General features: G+C 59.0%; 5 protein-coding genes across 5 annotated transcripts; 2 read left to right on the top strand and 3 right to left on the bottom strand.

Annotated features, from left to right (window-relative positions):
* Positions 1-3,859: 3,859 nt before the first annotated feature.
* On the top strand, positions 3,860-6,767 carry UV8b_05798 (uncharacterized protein; the record flags this gene model as incomplete). Its single annotated transcript, XM_043143295.1, has 3 exons — positions 3,860-3,882; positions 3,963-6,622; positions 6,730-6,767. The coding sequence occupies 3 exons, from the start codon at positions 3,860-3,862 to the stop codon at positions 6,765-6,767; spliced, it is 2,721 nt and encodes a 906-aa protein (XP_042999228.1).
* An 854-nt stretch (positions 6,768-7,621) lies between these two features.
* Positions 7,622-8,922, top strand: UV8b_05799 (uncharacterized protein; the record flags this gene model as incomplete). The annotated part of the gene is made up of 2 exons (XM_043143296.1): positions 7,622-7,691; positions 7,814-8,922. The coding sequence occupies 2 exons, from the start codon at positions 7,622-7,624 to the stop codon at positions 8,920-8,922; spliced, it is 1,179 nt and encodes a 392-aa protein (XP_042999229.1).
* A 368-nt stretch (positions 8,923-9,290) lies between these two features.
* Positions 9,291-9,821, bottom strand: UV8b_05800 (uncharacterized protein; the record flags this gene model as incomplete). The annotated part of the gene is made up of 1 exon (XM_043143297.1): positions 9,291-9,821. The coding sequence occupies one exon, from the start codon at positions 9,819-9,821 to the stop codon at positions 9,291-9,293; it is 531 nt and encodes a 176-aa protein (XP_042999230.1).
* A 1,141-nt stretch (positions 9,822-10,962) lies between these two features.
* On the bottom strand, positions 10,963-12,903 carry UV8b_05801 (uncharacterized protein; the record flags this gene model as incomplete). The annotated part of the gene is made up of 1 exon (XM_043143298.1): positions 10,963-12,903. One exon carries the CDS (start codon positions 12,901-12,903, stop codon positions 10,963-10,965), a length of 1,941 nt encoding a protein of 646 aa, XP_042999231.1.
* Positions 12,904-15,154: 2,251 nt separating this feature from the next.
* UV8b_05802 (uncharacterized protein) lies at positions 15,155-15,601 on the bottom strand (the record flags this gene model as incomplete). The annotated part of the gene is made up of 1 exon (XM_043143299.1): positions 15,155-15,601. One exon carries the CDS (start codon positions 15,599-15,601, stop codon positions 15,155-15,157), a length of 447 nt encoding a protein of 148 aa, XP_042999232.1.
* Between the last annotated feature and the right edge of the window lie 296 nt (positions 15,602-15,897).

Consider the following 15,897-nt stretch of genomic DNA (forward strand, 5'->3'; position numbering starts at 1 on the left):
GGTAGGGGAGCGAAGGACGGATAGGATGGATGCATACTTGGCAAGTCGTTTGGGATTCCCGTTGAATGGATCGACGTAGAGTCCAGCGGCCCGAGGTCACAGAAGTCCGTTATCTTTGCCTCGAAGAGCGGGCTGGGAGCCACGCGCCAATCACCATCAGACTTCATTTCCAACCATTGGATAAAAGAATGTGACGCTAGACAGTCGACAGAGAAAGTCGTGGGCGAAGGCGTCGGGTCGGCATGCGGGGCTTGCGCCGCCACGCTGCTTCTTCCCGTGAATAGCCAGCTAGACACGGCTTGGCGGCCGTTTGAGCCGGGCACTGTGGGAACATGCAGCTATTGCGCGTCGCAATGGTCATCTGGACGGGTTTGCTGCGAAAACTGCATGGAAATCACGAGGGCCTAGACCCTGCCCACTGTGGCTGGAAAATCACTGCAGCACTTGACATGCCTCCATGCCACAAATCGGGCAGCAAGTCATCATGCTGGTCCCTTTTCGGTACGAACGGAAGAAGGGGAGAGAGGAAGGAAGGGAAGCCCAACCAGACCAAGCCAGAAACGTCGCATTTGATTTCCCCCCATTGTCTTGACTTGGTCTCGAGACTTCAAGGGGTAGTAGATAGCGCCGGCTAGTTTCGATATGTTGCGACGGGAAGGACGGTTGTGATGACGGGGCAAATGTCGCATTCTTCAAGGTGCGGGTGCGCGTCTAAAGCCTGGCGAACCGGAGACCTTGGGTCTGCCACATGGGGACAGCTCTTGTCGTTCTGCAGGCGTGCAAGTCATGGGGGGAAGAATCGATCCGGAAATGAGGGTGGCGAACCTGCGCTCTCGATTGGTTTGTCAATTTTCATGTGCAGAGTTGGAAGATTCAGAGCCCCAGCAATCGCATGATGGAACTCCCGGCTTCAAAGGGAACCCGGGTGATGCTTTGGTTTGCTGTCCGTTTCTGTCATGAATCCCGTGTGTACATGTGGCCACAAAATGTAACCTTGGTTTTGGAAATCAGGCACCAGAGCTTGAAATGGCCCTGTTGAAGGGAGCAAGTGAGCGAGCCACACCGACACGCTGCAGCGTTCTGAGACGACATAAACCAATACCTACCTACATACATACATGGCGATAGGCATTTGCGATTGATAGGCAGGCACTTGGCAAACCATGTGTAGGCTGGGCCGGGCTGGGCCGGGCTGGGCCGGGCTGGGCCGGGCTGCGCTGCGCTGCGCACGTAGTCTGCATCATCGGATTTCGGTCGTGGCCGCTTTCCATATGTTGGAGTCGCACAAAGCCCTGCCTCTGAGTGTTGGCCGCGGCGTGATTGCATTGCTGTGCGTCTTTGGCGTGCCGTCCTGTCTTGAAGCCTGACCTGGATCTGTCTGGTGTTGAAAGTCCAGCGGCAACAACCGGACAACGTCGACAACGAGGCTAGCTAGGCTAGGCTAGGCTAGGCTACAGCAAGGGGCTAGCCGTTCGCAGCCTTGGCCCTGCCCTGTGCTTGTGCTTGTGCTTGTGCTTGTGCTTGTGCTTGATGCCCGACTTTGAGGGAAGGAGCGCCACAGGAGCCCCCTGCCTCCTTGCATTCCCAAGCTTCGACACCTACAGTACTACTCCGTACTCGGTAGTACTCGGCCAGATCCGTGGGTTGAAACTGAACCATGGATGCTGAACCTTGGATGCTGAACCATGGATGCTGAACCATGGATGCTGAACCCTGGATGCTGAACCACGGATGATGGGACGTTTCTTATCCTTGGAGCTTGGCGGGATGCCATATTACCTCAATGGGCGATGGGGTTTATGGCCATGTTCGAACCGGCTTGTTCCGGGCTCGGCGAAATGCCTCGGGGAAATGCCTCAGCGAAACGCGCGAAAGGGCAAGAGGGCAAGAGGGCAAGAGGGCAAGAGGGCAGGCAGGGCGAGGGCGGCAAGGCGGGAAAGCGGGAGCCAGGCGCTCTTGCTGCTGCAACAGAGCAACCAACATACGAATCGAGGAAGGTGCCATCTGGGAGCAGGCATCTGGGTGCATCCAACTCGATGTTTCCCTACTGTAGCAGGCCGGCTGAGATCTGTCCTTTTCCTAAACGAGTCTTTGCGTTCAAATCCAAGCCGCTTGTGTGGGAACACATGGCTGAGCACTGAGCACGTCGTCTGCCCCCAGCCAGTTGCAGGCGGAATTTAGCCCCCCCTCCCCGCCCCCGCCCCAGGTCTTGCTGGTATTGATGTAAACTGCCACGTTGGCGCGGCGTTGACCTCGACATGGACTTTGCTGCGGCCAAGGGGTTCAAAGCGCCCCGAGGGATACTCCCTTAATGTACTCCGTACATGCACGTACTCCGTACCCGAGTTCAGCATCTAAGAATCCCGTCCCGAATCATGACTGCGCCCCATTTCTTGGCTATCGAATGAACAATCCCAGGTCAGCGTCGTTGACGGAAGAAATCCTCCAGCCCAGCCCAGCCCAGCCCAGCCAGCCCAGGCAAGCAAGTGAGTGAATGTTACGTCAGATTTGGGTGTCGATCGATCGAGCTTTTGGATTTTCCATTTCCCCCGTATCTTGTTCTGTTCATTGGCTGGGAATGGAGACCGGGCCGCTGGGTCTTTGCAATTCCTGTTTTCGTCCAAGGGCCAAATCCAAATCACGACAATTTATTACGTCACGACTTCATAACGGGGCACGTTGTCAACGGCCGGTCCTGTCTGGTGGGACTGGGCGGCACCTTTGGGGGGGACACGAGCAAGCTCAACCCGCTCCAACCCGCTAGAAGCTTCCAGCCCACGCCCAGGCTGGCTCCAGGCAGTAAGCACAGCGCACGGCGCACAGCGCACAGACGCGCTGCCGGCCAAAAGGCGATCAGTTGACCTCTTCGGCAAGACGATGCCATCTCGGGTCAAGCAAGGTTGGCCAGATGCAAGAGCAGAGATGGCGCCCGCGAGGTTGCGCATCTGCGCATCTGCGGGGGGGAGGGGGGGGGGGGGGGGGTGGGAAGCCCCAATCTCAGCCTCTAAACGGCAACTGTAACGTAAAAGAAAAAAAAAACATGAAATGTGCTGGGCGAGCGCCTGACATATACTTTTGCGCTGTCCAATGTCCACTACGTATTAGCTCAGGTGGGCCTCCATGGTACGTACAGTTTGGTACGCCTGGCTGTGCGTAGCGGCTGTGCGTAGCGGCTGTGCGTAGCCCGCACATGTAGCCCGCCGAGCCAATGCCAACAGGCTCACCCAACCCAGTTCCCATGTGTCAATGTCAAACTTGACTTGTTTCCCAGGGCCTGACGACGGTCCGACGACGACTTGCCTTGCGCCAAAACATACCTCGCGGCCACCCCCAACCGTCTCGAAGCCATCAATCGATCCTGGGCCCATCCTTGGTCCATCATCCTTGGCCCATCATCCTTGGCCCATCATCCTTGGCCCCTCCTTGGCCCTCCTTGGAGCAAGGACGGGTTTTGCCCCTCTTCACATTATCATCCCTGCGTATTTCAACAATCACACCCCTCTCCATGCCGATTCTCGTCCATGTTGCGTCGTTCTTTCTAGTCAGACCATCAACAACAACACCTCGAGGGTCAAGTCGCCAGGCTCCTTCATTTTACCGCCTGTTCCCTTTAGTGTCTGGCTGAATTAGCTCATCCACATCCCACATGCACTGCTAGGCTATCACGGCTGCACCGCTCGCTGGAGCTAAGACCAAGCGCAAAATCTCGACGAGTTGCCCGGGTTGCCAGTTGCCCAAGTTGCCCAACCAAGCAGCTACATTGCAATCCATTGCGTCAAAGGATCGAACCCGAGACGAGTAAAACCACGTCCAGCAACTGCAAGCCGCCTCCTGGCATTCGCCAAAGCTACTGCCAATCATGACTGTCTTTGTCTGTTCACTGTAAGCCCCCCCCCCTCCAACCCCCGCCTGCTCGGCTCTTTGACCACCACCTACTCAAACATGACGAAATAAAAAAAAAGTTTCCTTCCCAAAACCGTTCAGTTCAATCTTCCTGGCACGCCGCCTCGGAGAAACACGCTACGAAGACGATCCAAGACAACCATTCCGCCACGGCAGCCGCCGCCTGCTCCTCCCGCCGAGGTGCAGCCCAGTCTCTTTGATCCGCGACCCGTCATCACCCCACCTCACACTCCTACGGACGAGTCGGCATCACCTGATCCCTTTGCCAACGAAGATGGGTTTCGCATTCATTTTCCTCACGAGCTTGGCTCGCCAGATGAATTGACGTCAAAGTGGGGTTCCCGTGCCAACCAGCCTTTATCCCGTGCCAACTCGCCTCCTCCGGCGGCCCTTTTCGAGCGCGACAGGACCTTGGAGAAGGCGCGCGAGCTCGGTCGTCGAGGCTTGGTGCAGCCAAAGGCTCACATGCGCAGCGACAGCCATGATCGCGTCTTCTCCTCGGCTCCCTGGACGGTGGTGGACGCGGATCAAGGAAACGGGGGGCTTCGACATGCTGCCGAGGCTGCGTCTCGGGATGGCAAGCTGGGGGATTACATGTGGGTGGGCACGTTGGGAATGCCCACCGATGCACTTGATGGGACGCAGCAGAAAACAGACATTGAAGACACCCTAGCCAACGAGTACGACATGCTCACAGTCTTTTGTTCCGACAAGGATTTCGATGGGCATTACACCCATTTTTGCAAGCAGATCCTGTGGCCCGTCTTCCACTACCAGATACCCGACAATCCAAAGAGCAAGGCATACGAGGACCATTCTTGGAAGTACTACGTCAACGTGAACCAGGCTTTTGCGGACAAGATTGTCCAGAACTGGAAGCGAGGGGATGTGATCTGGGTCCACGATTACCACCTGCTGCTGGTGCCCGGCATGGTTCGCAAGAAGCTACCCGATGCCAAGATTGGTTTCTTCCTGCACGTCGCATTCCCGTCATCCGAAGTCTTCCGTTGCCTGGCGGTTCGAAAACAGCTTCTCGAGGGCATGCTCGGTGCCAATCTGGTCGGTTTCCAGATTCACGAGTACACTCGCCACTTTCTCCAAACCTGCAGCAGAATTCTCAGTGTCGAGGCAACTCCAGAAGGCATCGAGATGGAAGAACGTTTTGTGGATGTCATCAACACCGCCATCGGCATCGATCCCGTCAGCTTGGAGAGGAACCGGGGCAAGCAAGACGTCGTCCGATGGCTGCACATCCTTCAGGAGAGATACAAGGGCAAAAGGCTCATTGTGGCACGAGACAAGCTGGACCACGTACGCGGTGTTCGGCAAAAGCTGCTGTCATACGAGCTGTTTCTGAACAAGAACCCTCAGTGGCGGGAGCACACAGTCCTGATCCAGGTAGCCCTGTCGTCGAGCCAAAACAGCGACCTCGACGCCACAGTCTCCGACATTGTCACTCGTGTCAACTCCACGTGGGCCAACCTAGCATACCAGCCTGTTGTTTACCTGAAGCAGGACATCGATTACGCGCAGTACCTAGCGCTTCTGACAATCGCGGACGCGCTCATGATCACAAGCCAGCGCGAGGGCATGAATTTGACGTCACACGAGTACGTTTTCTGCCAGGACGGCAAGATGTACCCGGACCATAAAAACGGCTCGCTCATCTTGTCCGAGTTCACTGGCACTTCCTCTCTCTTTGGGAACAGCGAGCTCGCGGTAAACCCCTGGGACTATCGCCAATGTGCCGACGCTATCAAGCAGGCCCTGGAAATGGGGCAGGATGAGAAAGCACGTCGATGGGAGAAGCTGTACGAGTCGGTTGCGCGGCATACCGGGTCCCACTGGTTCGGCGAATTGCTCTCCCACCTCGACCGAGCCTACGAGGAGCAACATAAGCGCGACCAGACATCTGTCCCCCGACTCTCCATCCCGGACGTTTGCAGAAGGTATGAAAAGTCAAGTCGGCGCCTGTTCATGCTGGATTACGAAGGCACTCTGGTCAGCTGGGGCCCTGTCAACAAGATCATCCCCGTCAGCCCTCAGCGAACCTTGGATGTGCTGAACGATCTGCTGCTAGACGAACGCAACATTGTCTACGTCATGTCGGGTCGCCAGCCAGAAGAGGTCGACCATGTGTTCCGCAGGGTACCCGGTCTCGGGCTCATCGCGGAGAACGGTTGCTACGTAAAGGACTGCGGCTCTGAGAGATGGGTGGAGATGTCGGACGGGGTTCAGATTGGAAACTGGAAGACTGCTGTCAAGGAGATTCTCCGGTACTACCTGGACCGTACCCCTGGTGCAGAGCTCGAGGAGCGTCGATGCAGCATTTTATTCCACTACGCCGGAGCAGAGGACCTCGAGGCCGCCACTCGGCTCGCCGCCGACTGCGCCAGCCACGTCAACGATGCTTGCGAGTCATTGAAAGTCCATGCCATCGTCTTGGACGGAATGATTGCGGTCGAACCCCTCGACTGGACCAAGAGCACAGCTGCGCACAAGGTTTTTGAGAAGCTCAACGGCCACACCACGTCGGATGGTGGTGAGAAGGCCAAGCCTGTCGACTTTCTCATGGTTGTCGGGGATGGCCGGGAAGACGAAAAAGTGTTCAAGTGGGCCAACAAGCTGGGAAAGCGGCACATTGTTGACAATGTCGTGACGGTCAGTCTTGGCAATAGGAGTACTGAAGCAGCGTCCACCTTGACCCAAGGTGTTAGCGGTACGTGCCACTTGTTTGACTTGAAGACGTCGGGACCCCCCCTTTTTTTTGTGTTGTGTTTTTTTTTTTTTTTTTTTTTTTTTTTTTGCTAACAATTCCCGCAATAGGTGTACTGAGCTGTCTCCAGCGACTGGTCTCCTCATAATTTTATATTATTTGTAACGTATTAATGAAAAAATCACCACACAAGTTTGAAGATTTGCGAGGCGTTCTGGCTGATTCGGGGGCATTTGAATGACAAAGTGGGCGCAACGGAAGAGGCCATTCCAACACAGTTGCTGCCAAGGCAAATCTGCACATGAATGATGAGGAAACGGGATTCGGGAGGGAAGGTTGAAAAGGACAACAGGGGCCTAGAGGACGGTGAAGCAAGTTGACCCGACGCGACAAGATGAGGGGAAAACAGGGATCGTTGACGAGGTGGTTCTTGTTGCGAAATCTAGAGCCAAAAAAAAAAAAAAAAACCGGGGGGAAAACCAGGGTTACGAAGGATGATGGGTTTGCAAAAATATATGTTTGAGCTGACTGGTAGAATTTTACTATCCACGTTCTTTTCCACGTTCTTTTCCACGTTCTTTTCCACATTCTTTTCCACTGTATGGATGATGAAACCCCTTCAATGTGTATATAAAAAAAATAAACATATAAAAAAAAAGGGAATTGCGAAGGGATCGTGGCCTCGTGGACCCGTCCGTAGCTTGTGGTTGGTGGAAGACGCGGTTGGGCATAAGTGTGCCACGATGCCACGACGGTGGGGAAGCGCGGCTGAAGGGAACCCCACTGCTGACTGCCGATGTCGGGCACGAGCCAGTCAGCTCACTTCCGCCAAGGTTAAAGGATTTGCTTAGCAGTTCGTGCCCCAAGGACTGCTTTCAGAAGCATACGGCAACATCGTCTCTTGACCATTGTAATCCGTACGACGACTGTTATACGACGGCTATTGTACGACGACTATTGTGCGACGACTATTGTACGACTACGACGACGACGACAGCCACAATGGGTGCTTTCCCTCCCCCGCCGGTAACCACCATTGACTGGTCTAATATGGGATTCAGGGTCCGCGAGGGTAGGTGGTTTCGCTCGCATGGCTTCATGGGCTTCATGAAGAAGAGCGCAGACTATTCCATTCCCGCCTGGATCAAACAGACAGCTAACATGTGCGTGCTTTCTCCCCCCCGGCCGCCGCAGTCAACGGTCACGTCGAATCGACCTACTCCCAAACCACCGGAGAATGGAGCCCTCTCCGCTTCGTGGCCGATCCGTTCATGCGCATCCACGGCATGGCCCCCGCCCTCAACTACGGGCAGCAAGCGTACGAGGGGCTCAAGGCCTTCCGCACGCCGGGCGACGGCGGCATCTGCATCTTCCGGCCGCGCCGAAACGCGGAGCGGCTCCAGCGCTCGGCCCAGGTCGTCTCGATGCCCGAGGTGCCCGTCGAGCTGTTCATGCGGGCCTGCCGCGCTGCCGTCGCCCGCAACGCCGAGTTCGTGCCCCCGCACGAGACCGGGGGCGGCATGTACATCCGCCCTCAGCTGTACGGCTCGAGCGCCCAGCTGGGGCTGGACCCTCCGGACGAGTACACGTTTTGCGTCTTTGTCCTGCCGACCGGGGTGTACCACGGCTCGCAGCCGGTCAAGGCGCTCGTCCTGGACGAGTTTGACCGCGCCGCGCCCAACGGCACCGGCCACGTCAAGGTGGGCGGCAACTACGCCCCGGTGATGAGGTGGAGCGGCAGGGCGAAGCAGGAGGGCTACGGCATCACGCTGCACCTGGATAGCGCCAAGCGCGAGGAGATTGACGAGTTTAGCACGTCCGGCTTCATCGGCGTCGTGGGCGGCGGCGGCGGCGGCGGCGGCGGCGGTGACGGCGACGACGACGTGACTCTGGTGGTGCCGGATTCCAAGTGCGTCATCGACAGCGTGACGAGCGACAGCGTCCAGCGGATCGCGCGCGGCTGGGGGTGGAAGGTGGAGAAGCGGCCCGTCAAGTACGCCGAGCTGCCGTCCTTTAGCGAGGTGTTTGCCGCCGGCACCGCGGCGGCGTTGGTGCCCATCCGGAGCATCACGCGTCGCCGGGGCGCCGCGCCGGGTGGCCTGGCTGCCGGGCCGCGCGTCAGCGCCGCGGCCGACGCCGACGTCGTCACGTATATTCCCGACGGCCAGGCCGGTGCTGGGCCCGTCTGCCTGAAGCTGCTGTCGCATCTGAAGGCGATACAGTCGGGGAAAGCGGCGGACGAGTTTGGCTGGAGATGCGAGGTTGGCGAGGGGGACTTGAATCTCGCGGCGGAGGGGGCTTGAACCGCCAGACGAGATACGCTGTTGAATTGCCCATTTGGCATGTCAAAGGGGGGCTGTGGGACTGTTGATCTGGACGGGATGAAGGAAAGACTGAGGGTCGATTTCTGCCCATCAAGTGCGGACTGTTGACGGTGACGTACGGGACGAAGCAAAGCGTACGAGGGTCATGATTACGCCGGCTGTCAATGTCACCGACTGTCAACGTCATGCCGAGTGCCCCAGTAAAGCTTGTTGCCTCTGGTCGGCATTCAAAACAGTCAATTAGCTTTGTTCCCGTGGTACAACCCCGACACCAAAACGACCCAGCAACAAAGTTCTCGCCGCATTTTCCATCTGTTCCTGCTCTTTGCCCCCGCCCCCCCCTTCCTTCAAACCGCAAACACGCTGTACTTGTCAATGGCCGCCGCAAACGCATCGTCCACCCCCTTGACCAGGGACTTGGCCACCGCGGCCCAGCTGGCCGGCAGCTTGGCGACGAGGGCTTGGCCAAGGTCGCGCGACGCGTCGCGCTGCATCTCGAGGTCGCCCAGCACGACGGGCGACAAGAAGACGAGGCCGTCGAACTTGGGCTTGGCGTCCACCATGGCCTGCAGGGCGGGCGGGACGGCCTGGCAGAGCTGGGCGGCGGCGAGGGCGGCGGCGAGGGCCTGGTTGCCGGCCAGGCGGGCGGACTGGTTGGCGAGCCGGGCGGCGGCCCTGGTGCGCTGCAGCAGCGCGGCGGCGTCGGCGGTGATGGGGAGGGCGGACAAGGGGCCGCCGTCCCAGGAGGCGACGGCGGCGCCGAGGTCCGCCGTCTGGGCCTTGAGGGCCTTGATCTGGGCGACGAGGGCGGCGGCGTCGGCGAGGGCGGTGGCGGTGGCGGCGAGGGCCGCGATGGCCAGGAGGGGGGGGAAGCGCATGGCTGGTGATATGGGGGGGGGAAGGGGGAGGTTTGGCGAGGCGACGACGAGGACAAGAGAGTGAGGAAGACGGCAGCCGGTGCTGGGGACTTGCGCGGCGAGGAAGGAGCATCCGAGCCGGTCTTTATCGAGGCCCATCCATGGACGTGGACCAGTTGACGGGACTGTCCGTCATGCGTCATGTCATGTCCGCCTCATCATCAATCATCAACGGTGAACCGGCCGCCAGGGGCTGATGGCTTTGTGCCGCACCGACGCCCAAGCAAATAGCGTTGTGACGGTGTCAGAGAGCTTCACCAGCTTTCTCGATAGTCAGGGGCCGTGCGCCGCGGCCTCCCGACCCCTTCCCCTGCCCCCGCCAATAGGAATGGCGGTTGGGCAGACGGCAGGCAGACGGCAGGCAGACGGCAGGCAGATGGCAGGCAGTTGGCAGGCAGTTGGCAGGCAGTTGGCAGATGGCAAATAGGGGGCGTTCATGCAACCCCCGCAACCCGCATGGGCCTTTATTACATAGTGCCGGTCTGCTGGTGGGGCCCTGCCCTCGCTCGGGGGGTTCCGTTCCTGGCTCGGACGGGTCACATTCGGGGATGGACAAGACGGCATTGCATGCGTTTATTGTTTACAGAGTACTGCGCGGGGAATCCGGCCAGCAACGACTTGGGTGACCCCGGTCCTGTGCGGCGCTGTTTACGGTGCTGTCCGCGCCTGCGGCATGGATGCTGGCAGTGGGCTGGTCTGCACGAAACCCGCTTCATTTGACCGCCTCAACGCTTCCCCCCCCCCAGCTTTGCTCCAGCTTTGCTCCAGCTTTGCTCCAGCTTTGCTCCAGCTTTGCTCCAGCTTTGCTCCAGCTTTGCTCCAGCTTTGCTCCAGCTTTGCTCCAGCTTTGCTCCAGCTTTGCTCCAGCTTTGCTCCAGCTTTGCTCCAGCTTTGCTCCAGCTTTGCTCCAGCTTTGCTCCAGCTTTGCTCCAGCTTTGCTCCAGCTTTGCTCCAGCTTTGCTCCAGCTTTGCTCCAGCTTTGCTCCAGCTTTGCTCCAGCTTTGCTCCAGCTTTGCTCCAGCTTTGCTCCAGCTTTCCTCCAGCTTTCCTCCAGGGCAGCAGCGATGCGGTTGGCTGCCAAGCGCCAACAAACGTCTCGCGCTTAGTAGTTCCCTCCCCTCATATCTTGAGCCAAGTCGATGGCAACCTGCGTCGCCGCCGCGCTGCCGAAATCGGCAAAGAACAAGGGCCCCGACATCCGCACCGCCACGTTGTAGAGCGTAAACGCCCGCATGTTGGCAAACGCCGACACGTACGTCCCCGACGTCGTCTCCGGCCCCAGCCGCTGCGCGTTGGCCGACGTCAGGCTCAGCAGGGCCAGCCGCGTGGCCAGCCCGTCCGTGGCCAGCTGCCCGCTCTTGTACACGTAAAACTGGAGCGACACGAACCGCAGCCCGTCCCGGTCGTCGGGGTTCCGCGTCGTCGTGTAGCCAAACTTGTACTCGGACGCGCTGCTCCCGTCGCTGGCCTCGTAGGGCCGGATGGGCACGGGGCCCGTCAGCGCGCACCCGTAGCCGCCGAGGCTGTTCTGGACCAGCGCCTGGAACCTCTTGCTCACCAGGTCGAGGTCGCCGGTGAAGAGCTGGCTCGGGTCCTGCGGCCGGTAGCTGGGCAGGTCTTGGTCCTTGATGTCCTGGATCATGCTGGAGAAGGCGGATTCCGTTCCCGGGGGCAGGAAGTGGGTGTGTTCGACGGGCGGGGTGCCGCCCGAGTGCTGCGTGACGCCGGGTCCGATGCTGTGCGCCTCGGCCCAGCGCCCCGGGCTGCTCTTGGTGTTGCTCTTGACGTAGCTGGAGAAGTTGTCGGCAAAGGGGGTCGACACGAGCAGCTTGGTGGCTTCGTACTCTGCGCGAGATTCGGTGCCCGTGTGCGGCCCGGCGCACGAGTCAATCATCAGCATGGTCAAGCCGTGGTCCTTCTCAAACGCGGCCGCCTGCGAAGGGTAGTTGCCGTCTCCGCGAACGAGCTGGTTGAACTCGGCCCTCAGCTCCTCGCTCAGGGCCTTGCCGCGGGACCACGAGATCCACACGTGGTTGCGGAACGGCTGCCGGTCCGGAGAGGCGTAGTCTGGCAGCACCATGTCCGACGTCTTGTATTCGAAGAAGGGGTTGTTGCAGGGGCCCCAGCCCACCAGCTCCGTCTGCGCAATCATTTCCGGTGTCTTGGGGATGAACCCGTAGACCTGGTGGTGCTCCCAGGAAAGCTCCTCGTAGGGCACGCCCAGCGACAGGGCAGTCTGCGCGATGGCCCCCTGGTCGAAGCAGTTGACCGTCGTCAGCTTCTTGTACTGGTTCCAGACGCGCCACGAGTCCAGCCAAGCCGGCAGGTTGAACCCGCCGCTGCCGTACTCGCCGGCGAAGCTGGGGTTCCCGCCAACAGTCTCGTACTTGAGCCAGTGCTCGTTGGTCTTGCACGCATGCCCCGTGAAGGGCTGCGCCGAGCCGTGGGCGATGCGCGCGACCATCGAGACCCAGTCGTCAGGCGTGCTGAGCTTCTGGCACGTTGCCGCCAGCACAAACATGCGGAGAAGCAGCAGGGGGATGCCGACGTCAAAGATGTTGGCCAGCTTGGCCACGGGCAGGACGTACAGCTCGAGGGCCAGCAGCTGCGGCAGCTCGACCGGCGGTCCGCCGTTGGTGGGGGTGAGCGTCACGGTATACAGTCCGCTGTACCCGAACGGCACGCTCTGGGCAGGCAGGGAAAAGGGAAAGTAATCCGCAACGGTTGCCGGTGGCGACGGGGCAATGGGCGGCGCCCAGGTGCCACCCCACCCGCTCTTGGGAGCAAGGCTGCACGTAACAGCCTGTCCCTGGAACTGCGCGTCGACGCCCTGGATGGCAATCTGAAGCAACACATTCTGCCGAGGTTGGGCCAGATAGCACAGCGGCGAGGAGGGGGCTGGCGGCATGTTGCCTGCCGCCGGGCTGGTGACGAGGTCATCGCCGGCCAAGGACTGCTGCAGGCTCGCGTGCTGCTTGGCCGCAATGACGACGACTGGCTTGAGAACCGACGAAACGCCAACGTTGATGGTGTACATGGACATTTTGGAGGCGCAAGATGGAGTGAAAATAGCAGTTGGGCACTTCCGAGGGCCAGTCGTGGACGGTTTTATAACCTGGTTTCCACATGTACATGGCCGTCGGAGCAGCGCTCTTTTGCCAGCTTTCGCCCGGTTCTGACTTGATTCTAGACTCATGCTTGCGGGGACCCAGCCGCCAAAGCAGTATCGTTCAGACGTTTCGTGGCTACCTGAGGTATGAAGCTAAGCAGCAATGTTGGTTCATTGCAGCGACGAATGGACCCTTGGCTGATGCGTGGCGCACGGCACGCATCGACGGCTGGGAGCCGATGAAGAGAGATGATGAGTTGATAGGTCGAGCCTGGCATGCGGGGGTTGACGCATCAATAGCGTCCAACTCTAAAGGTGTTTGAAGAGCAGCTGAGCTGCAAGGAACTAATGAAGATCAGGCGCAGGAAAGTGGACATGGCGCCTGGATAAGGTTAGGCCCTTGACGAGGGGGACGGTGTCCGGTTGCTGCTGATTGTGCAGTACATCTGTCGCAAAAATCGATGCGTCGGGAGAGATTATATCCGTAGAGAGGTTTGTGAAGGGTGATTCGGCATGTTGACACTGTCTTTTTTTCGATTTCTTCGGAGGTGTTGGCTTCGGAGGTGTTGGATCTTGGTGGTCGTTGTTTTCCCCGCGGGGCAGAGAGTTGTCGACGCCACCTAGGGCTCAGCCGCACACGGACCATTGGCCACGCTCCGGCTTTGTGGCGCCAGCCCTTTGAACTCTATCTGTCGTGGCTTATCATGTCCGTCAGTTCGATTGGTTCAACGTCGGATGCCCCACAATCACGCGCGTCCTGCCCAACGGGCATCAGCAATCAAGGCGCGATTCAGATCTGGCCACCAGGTACGGAGCACTGCGTGCGTACTCGATGCGAAAATCAGGTATTTGCTGGCGAAAGAATGTGCAAAATTTCAACATTCCCCATTCGATCGAGCTGAGAGATCTCATCCCGCCGGCAGCGCCCCAATAGCACGCAGATGCCATGGCCCAACCATGCAACACGAACCTCGGGGCAAGCCCCAGCCAGACCTTGCAAACTTTGACTTGACATGCCTTCGGCTAGCTCCGGCAAACGTCCCTCCCCATACCCGTTAAGCAAGCGGTGTCGCCGCTAGACACCAGACGAACTTTGGCTTGAACCGGACATGTGCAGCGTTCCAAGGGCGCACTCTTTCGCCGGTGACGGCAGCGGCGAAAGCCATTCGGGAAACCATGGGTGTCAGGAGATTCAACCCAATCACCACCAACACGGAACCAAATCACAAAGACTACCGAGCACCCGGAAAGCCCGCGCTTGACCCATCAAAGAGGGGAACAACTAGCGGAACAAGTCCCCTGGCTCATCCCCAAGCTAATTGAACACGTGGATCTGGCTGGCAAGGACCGGACACCACCGGGTTCCTTCCCGCCACGACCCCGCCCGACGCTTTACCCAAGAAGGAGTATCGTGGCGAGGCCGCCATCGGCACGCCCCGCAGAAGCTGTACTTGAGCCTTTGGTCGGCACGGGATCCAGTGATCTCTGGGTCACGAGCAAGCCAGATGCCCACTGCGCCGTGGACGGGGCCATGGGCAAGTCTTCAATGCCAAGGCCAGCACTGCCAGGAAACTCGACGGTGAGCGGTCGGCTACCTGCGGCGACGGAACCTCCGCCAGCGGCAACGTCTACGTTGAGTTGACCAGGTCGCCGTTGGCAATTTAAACAATCGGCCCAGGTGCCTGCACCCCTGTCGACCGCCGCACGGGGGATTCTGGCCCTCTCGCGCACTCTCCGAACCTTGTATCGTCAGAAAGTACTACTCGCGCGTCCCGGGGGTCAGGTACAGCCCCGTTTCATCCGGCTGGGTCTTTGACTGCAATGCTACCCTTCCCGACTTTAGCTTGGGCGTCAACAACCCCTGGGCGACCGTTCCTGGCTCCGACATCCAACTGCGTTCCTCTCGAGGACGACAGCCCCATCTGCCTCGGCGGTATCCAGAACAGCATCCCGGACGTGCCCTGCGTATTTGGGGACGTTGCTTTCAAGTCCGGTCTGGTTGTTTTCGATGCCGGCAAAAGCAAGCTGGGCTGGGGCGCCAAAAGGTTGCGATGGGGCTTGTCTTCTTTCTTTCTGTCCTTGTTACATTATGATAAAAAGAAAAGAAAGAAAAAAAACTCATGCTGTACACGGAGTGCTACTACAGTAGGACAACGCCGCCAAAAGCCCTGCCCCGGGTGCCTCGTTACGCGGATCCAGCCAAAACCCGCTCGGAGAGCATGGTGTCAAAGTAGCTCCGAATCTCGTCGATCCTGCCCTCGTCATTCCACCGCATCAGCCACGCGTACTCGTTGTCGTATCGCTGGCCGGTGATCCTGATGGCCTCCCCCCGAGCTTCAACCGCGCACCACCATCCGTCCTGCTCGCGCTCCGAGTCGACTATGACCCTCGTGACGACGAACTTGATGGGCCCCTTGAGATTCTTGCCCAGCCTGTTGAACGTTGCGTCTTCGTGGTCCTTGACGCTGTATCGTGAGCCGGCAAGAGAGTGCGCACTGCCGGTGCATGTCCAAGTGACGTTGGGGACGAGATAGTCGGTGAGGAATTTCCTCCGCAGCTCGAGGTTGTCGACCTCGAGCAGGGGAGCCAATGCTTTGCGGACAAGTTGCTTGGTGAGGATGAATTTAGACATGGTTGCGTTGTCGTGCAAGTCGTGCAAGTCGTGACGGCTTGTCGTGTGTCGTGTTGCGTCGGGAGGCGCACGGAAGCGAGGCTGGTGGGATGCAAAATTTATATCACTTGGGGCCCCGGGACCCCAGGCAGACCGCCATGATCAACACGTGGATTACTCAGCAGCTTGGAAGTGATACAGAGTACAGATTAGGACTACGGATTACGGATAAAATACAACGTGCTCTGACGCAATGGTTTCCGTTCCTGAGCCTGAGCCTGAGCCTGCAAGTCCCCTGGCTGATGCTGGGGACACAT

The sequence above is a fragment of the Ustilaginoidea virens genome, chromosome 4 (genome assembly GCF_000687475.1).
Source record: "Ustilaginoidea virens chromosome 4, complete sequence".
NCBI lineage: Eukaryota > Fungi > Ascomycota > Sordariomycetes > Hypocreales > Clavicipitaceae > Ustilaginoidea > Ustilaginoidea virens.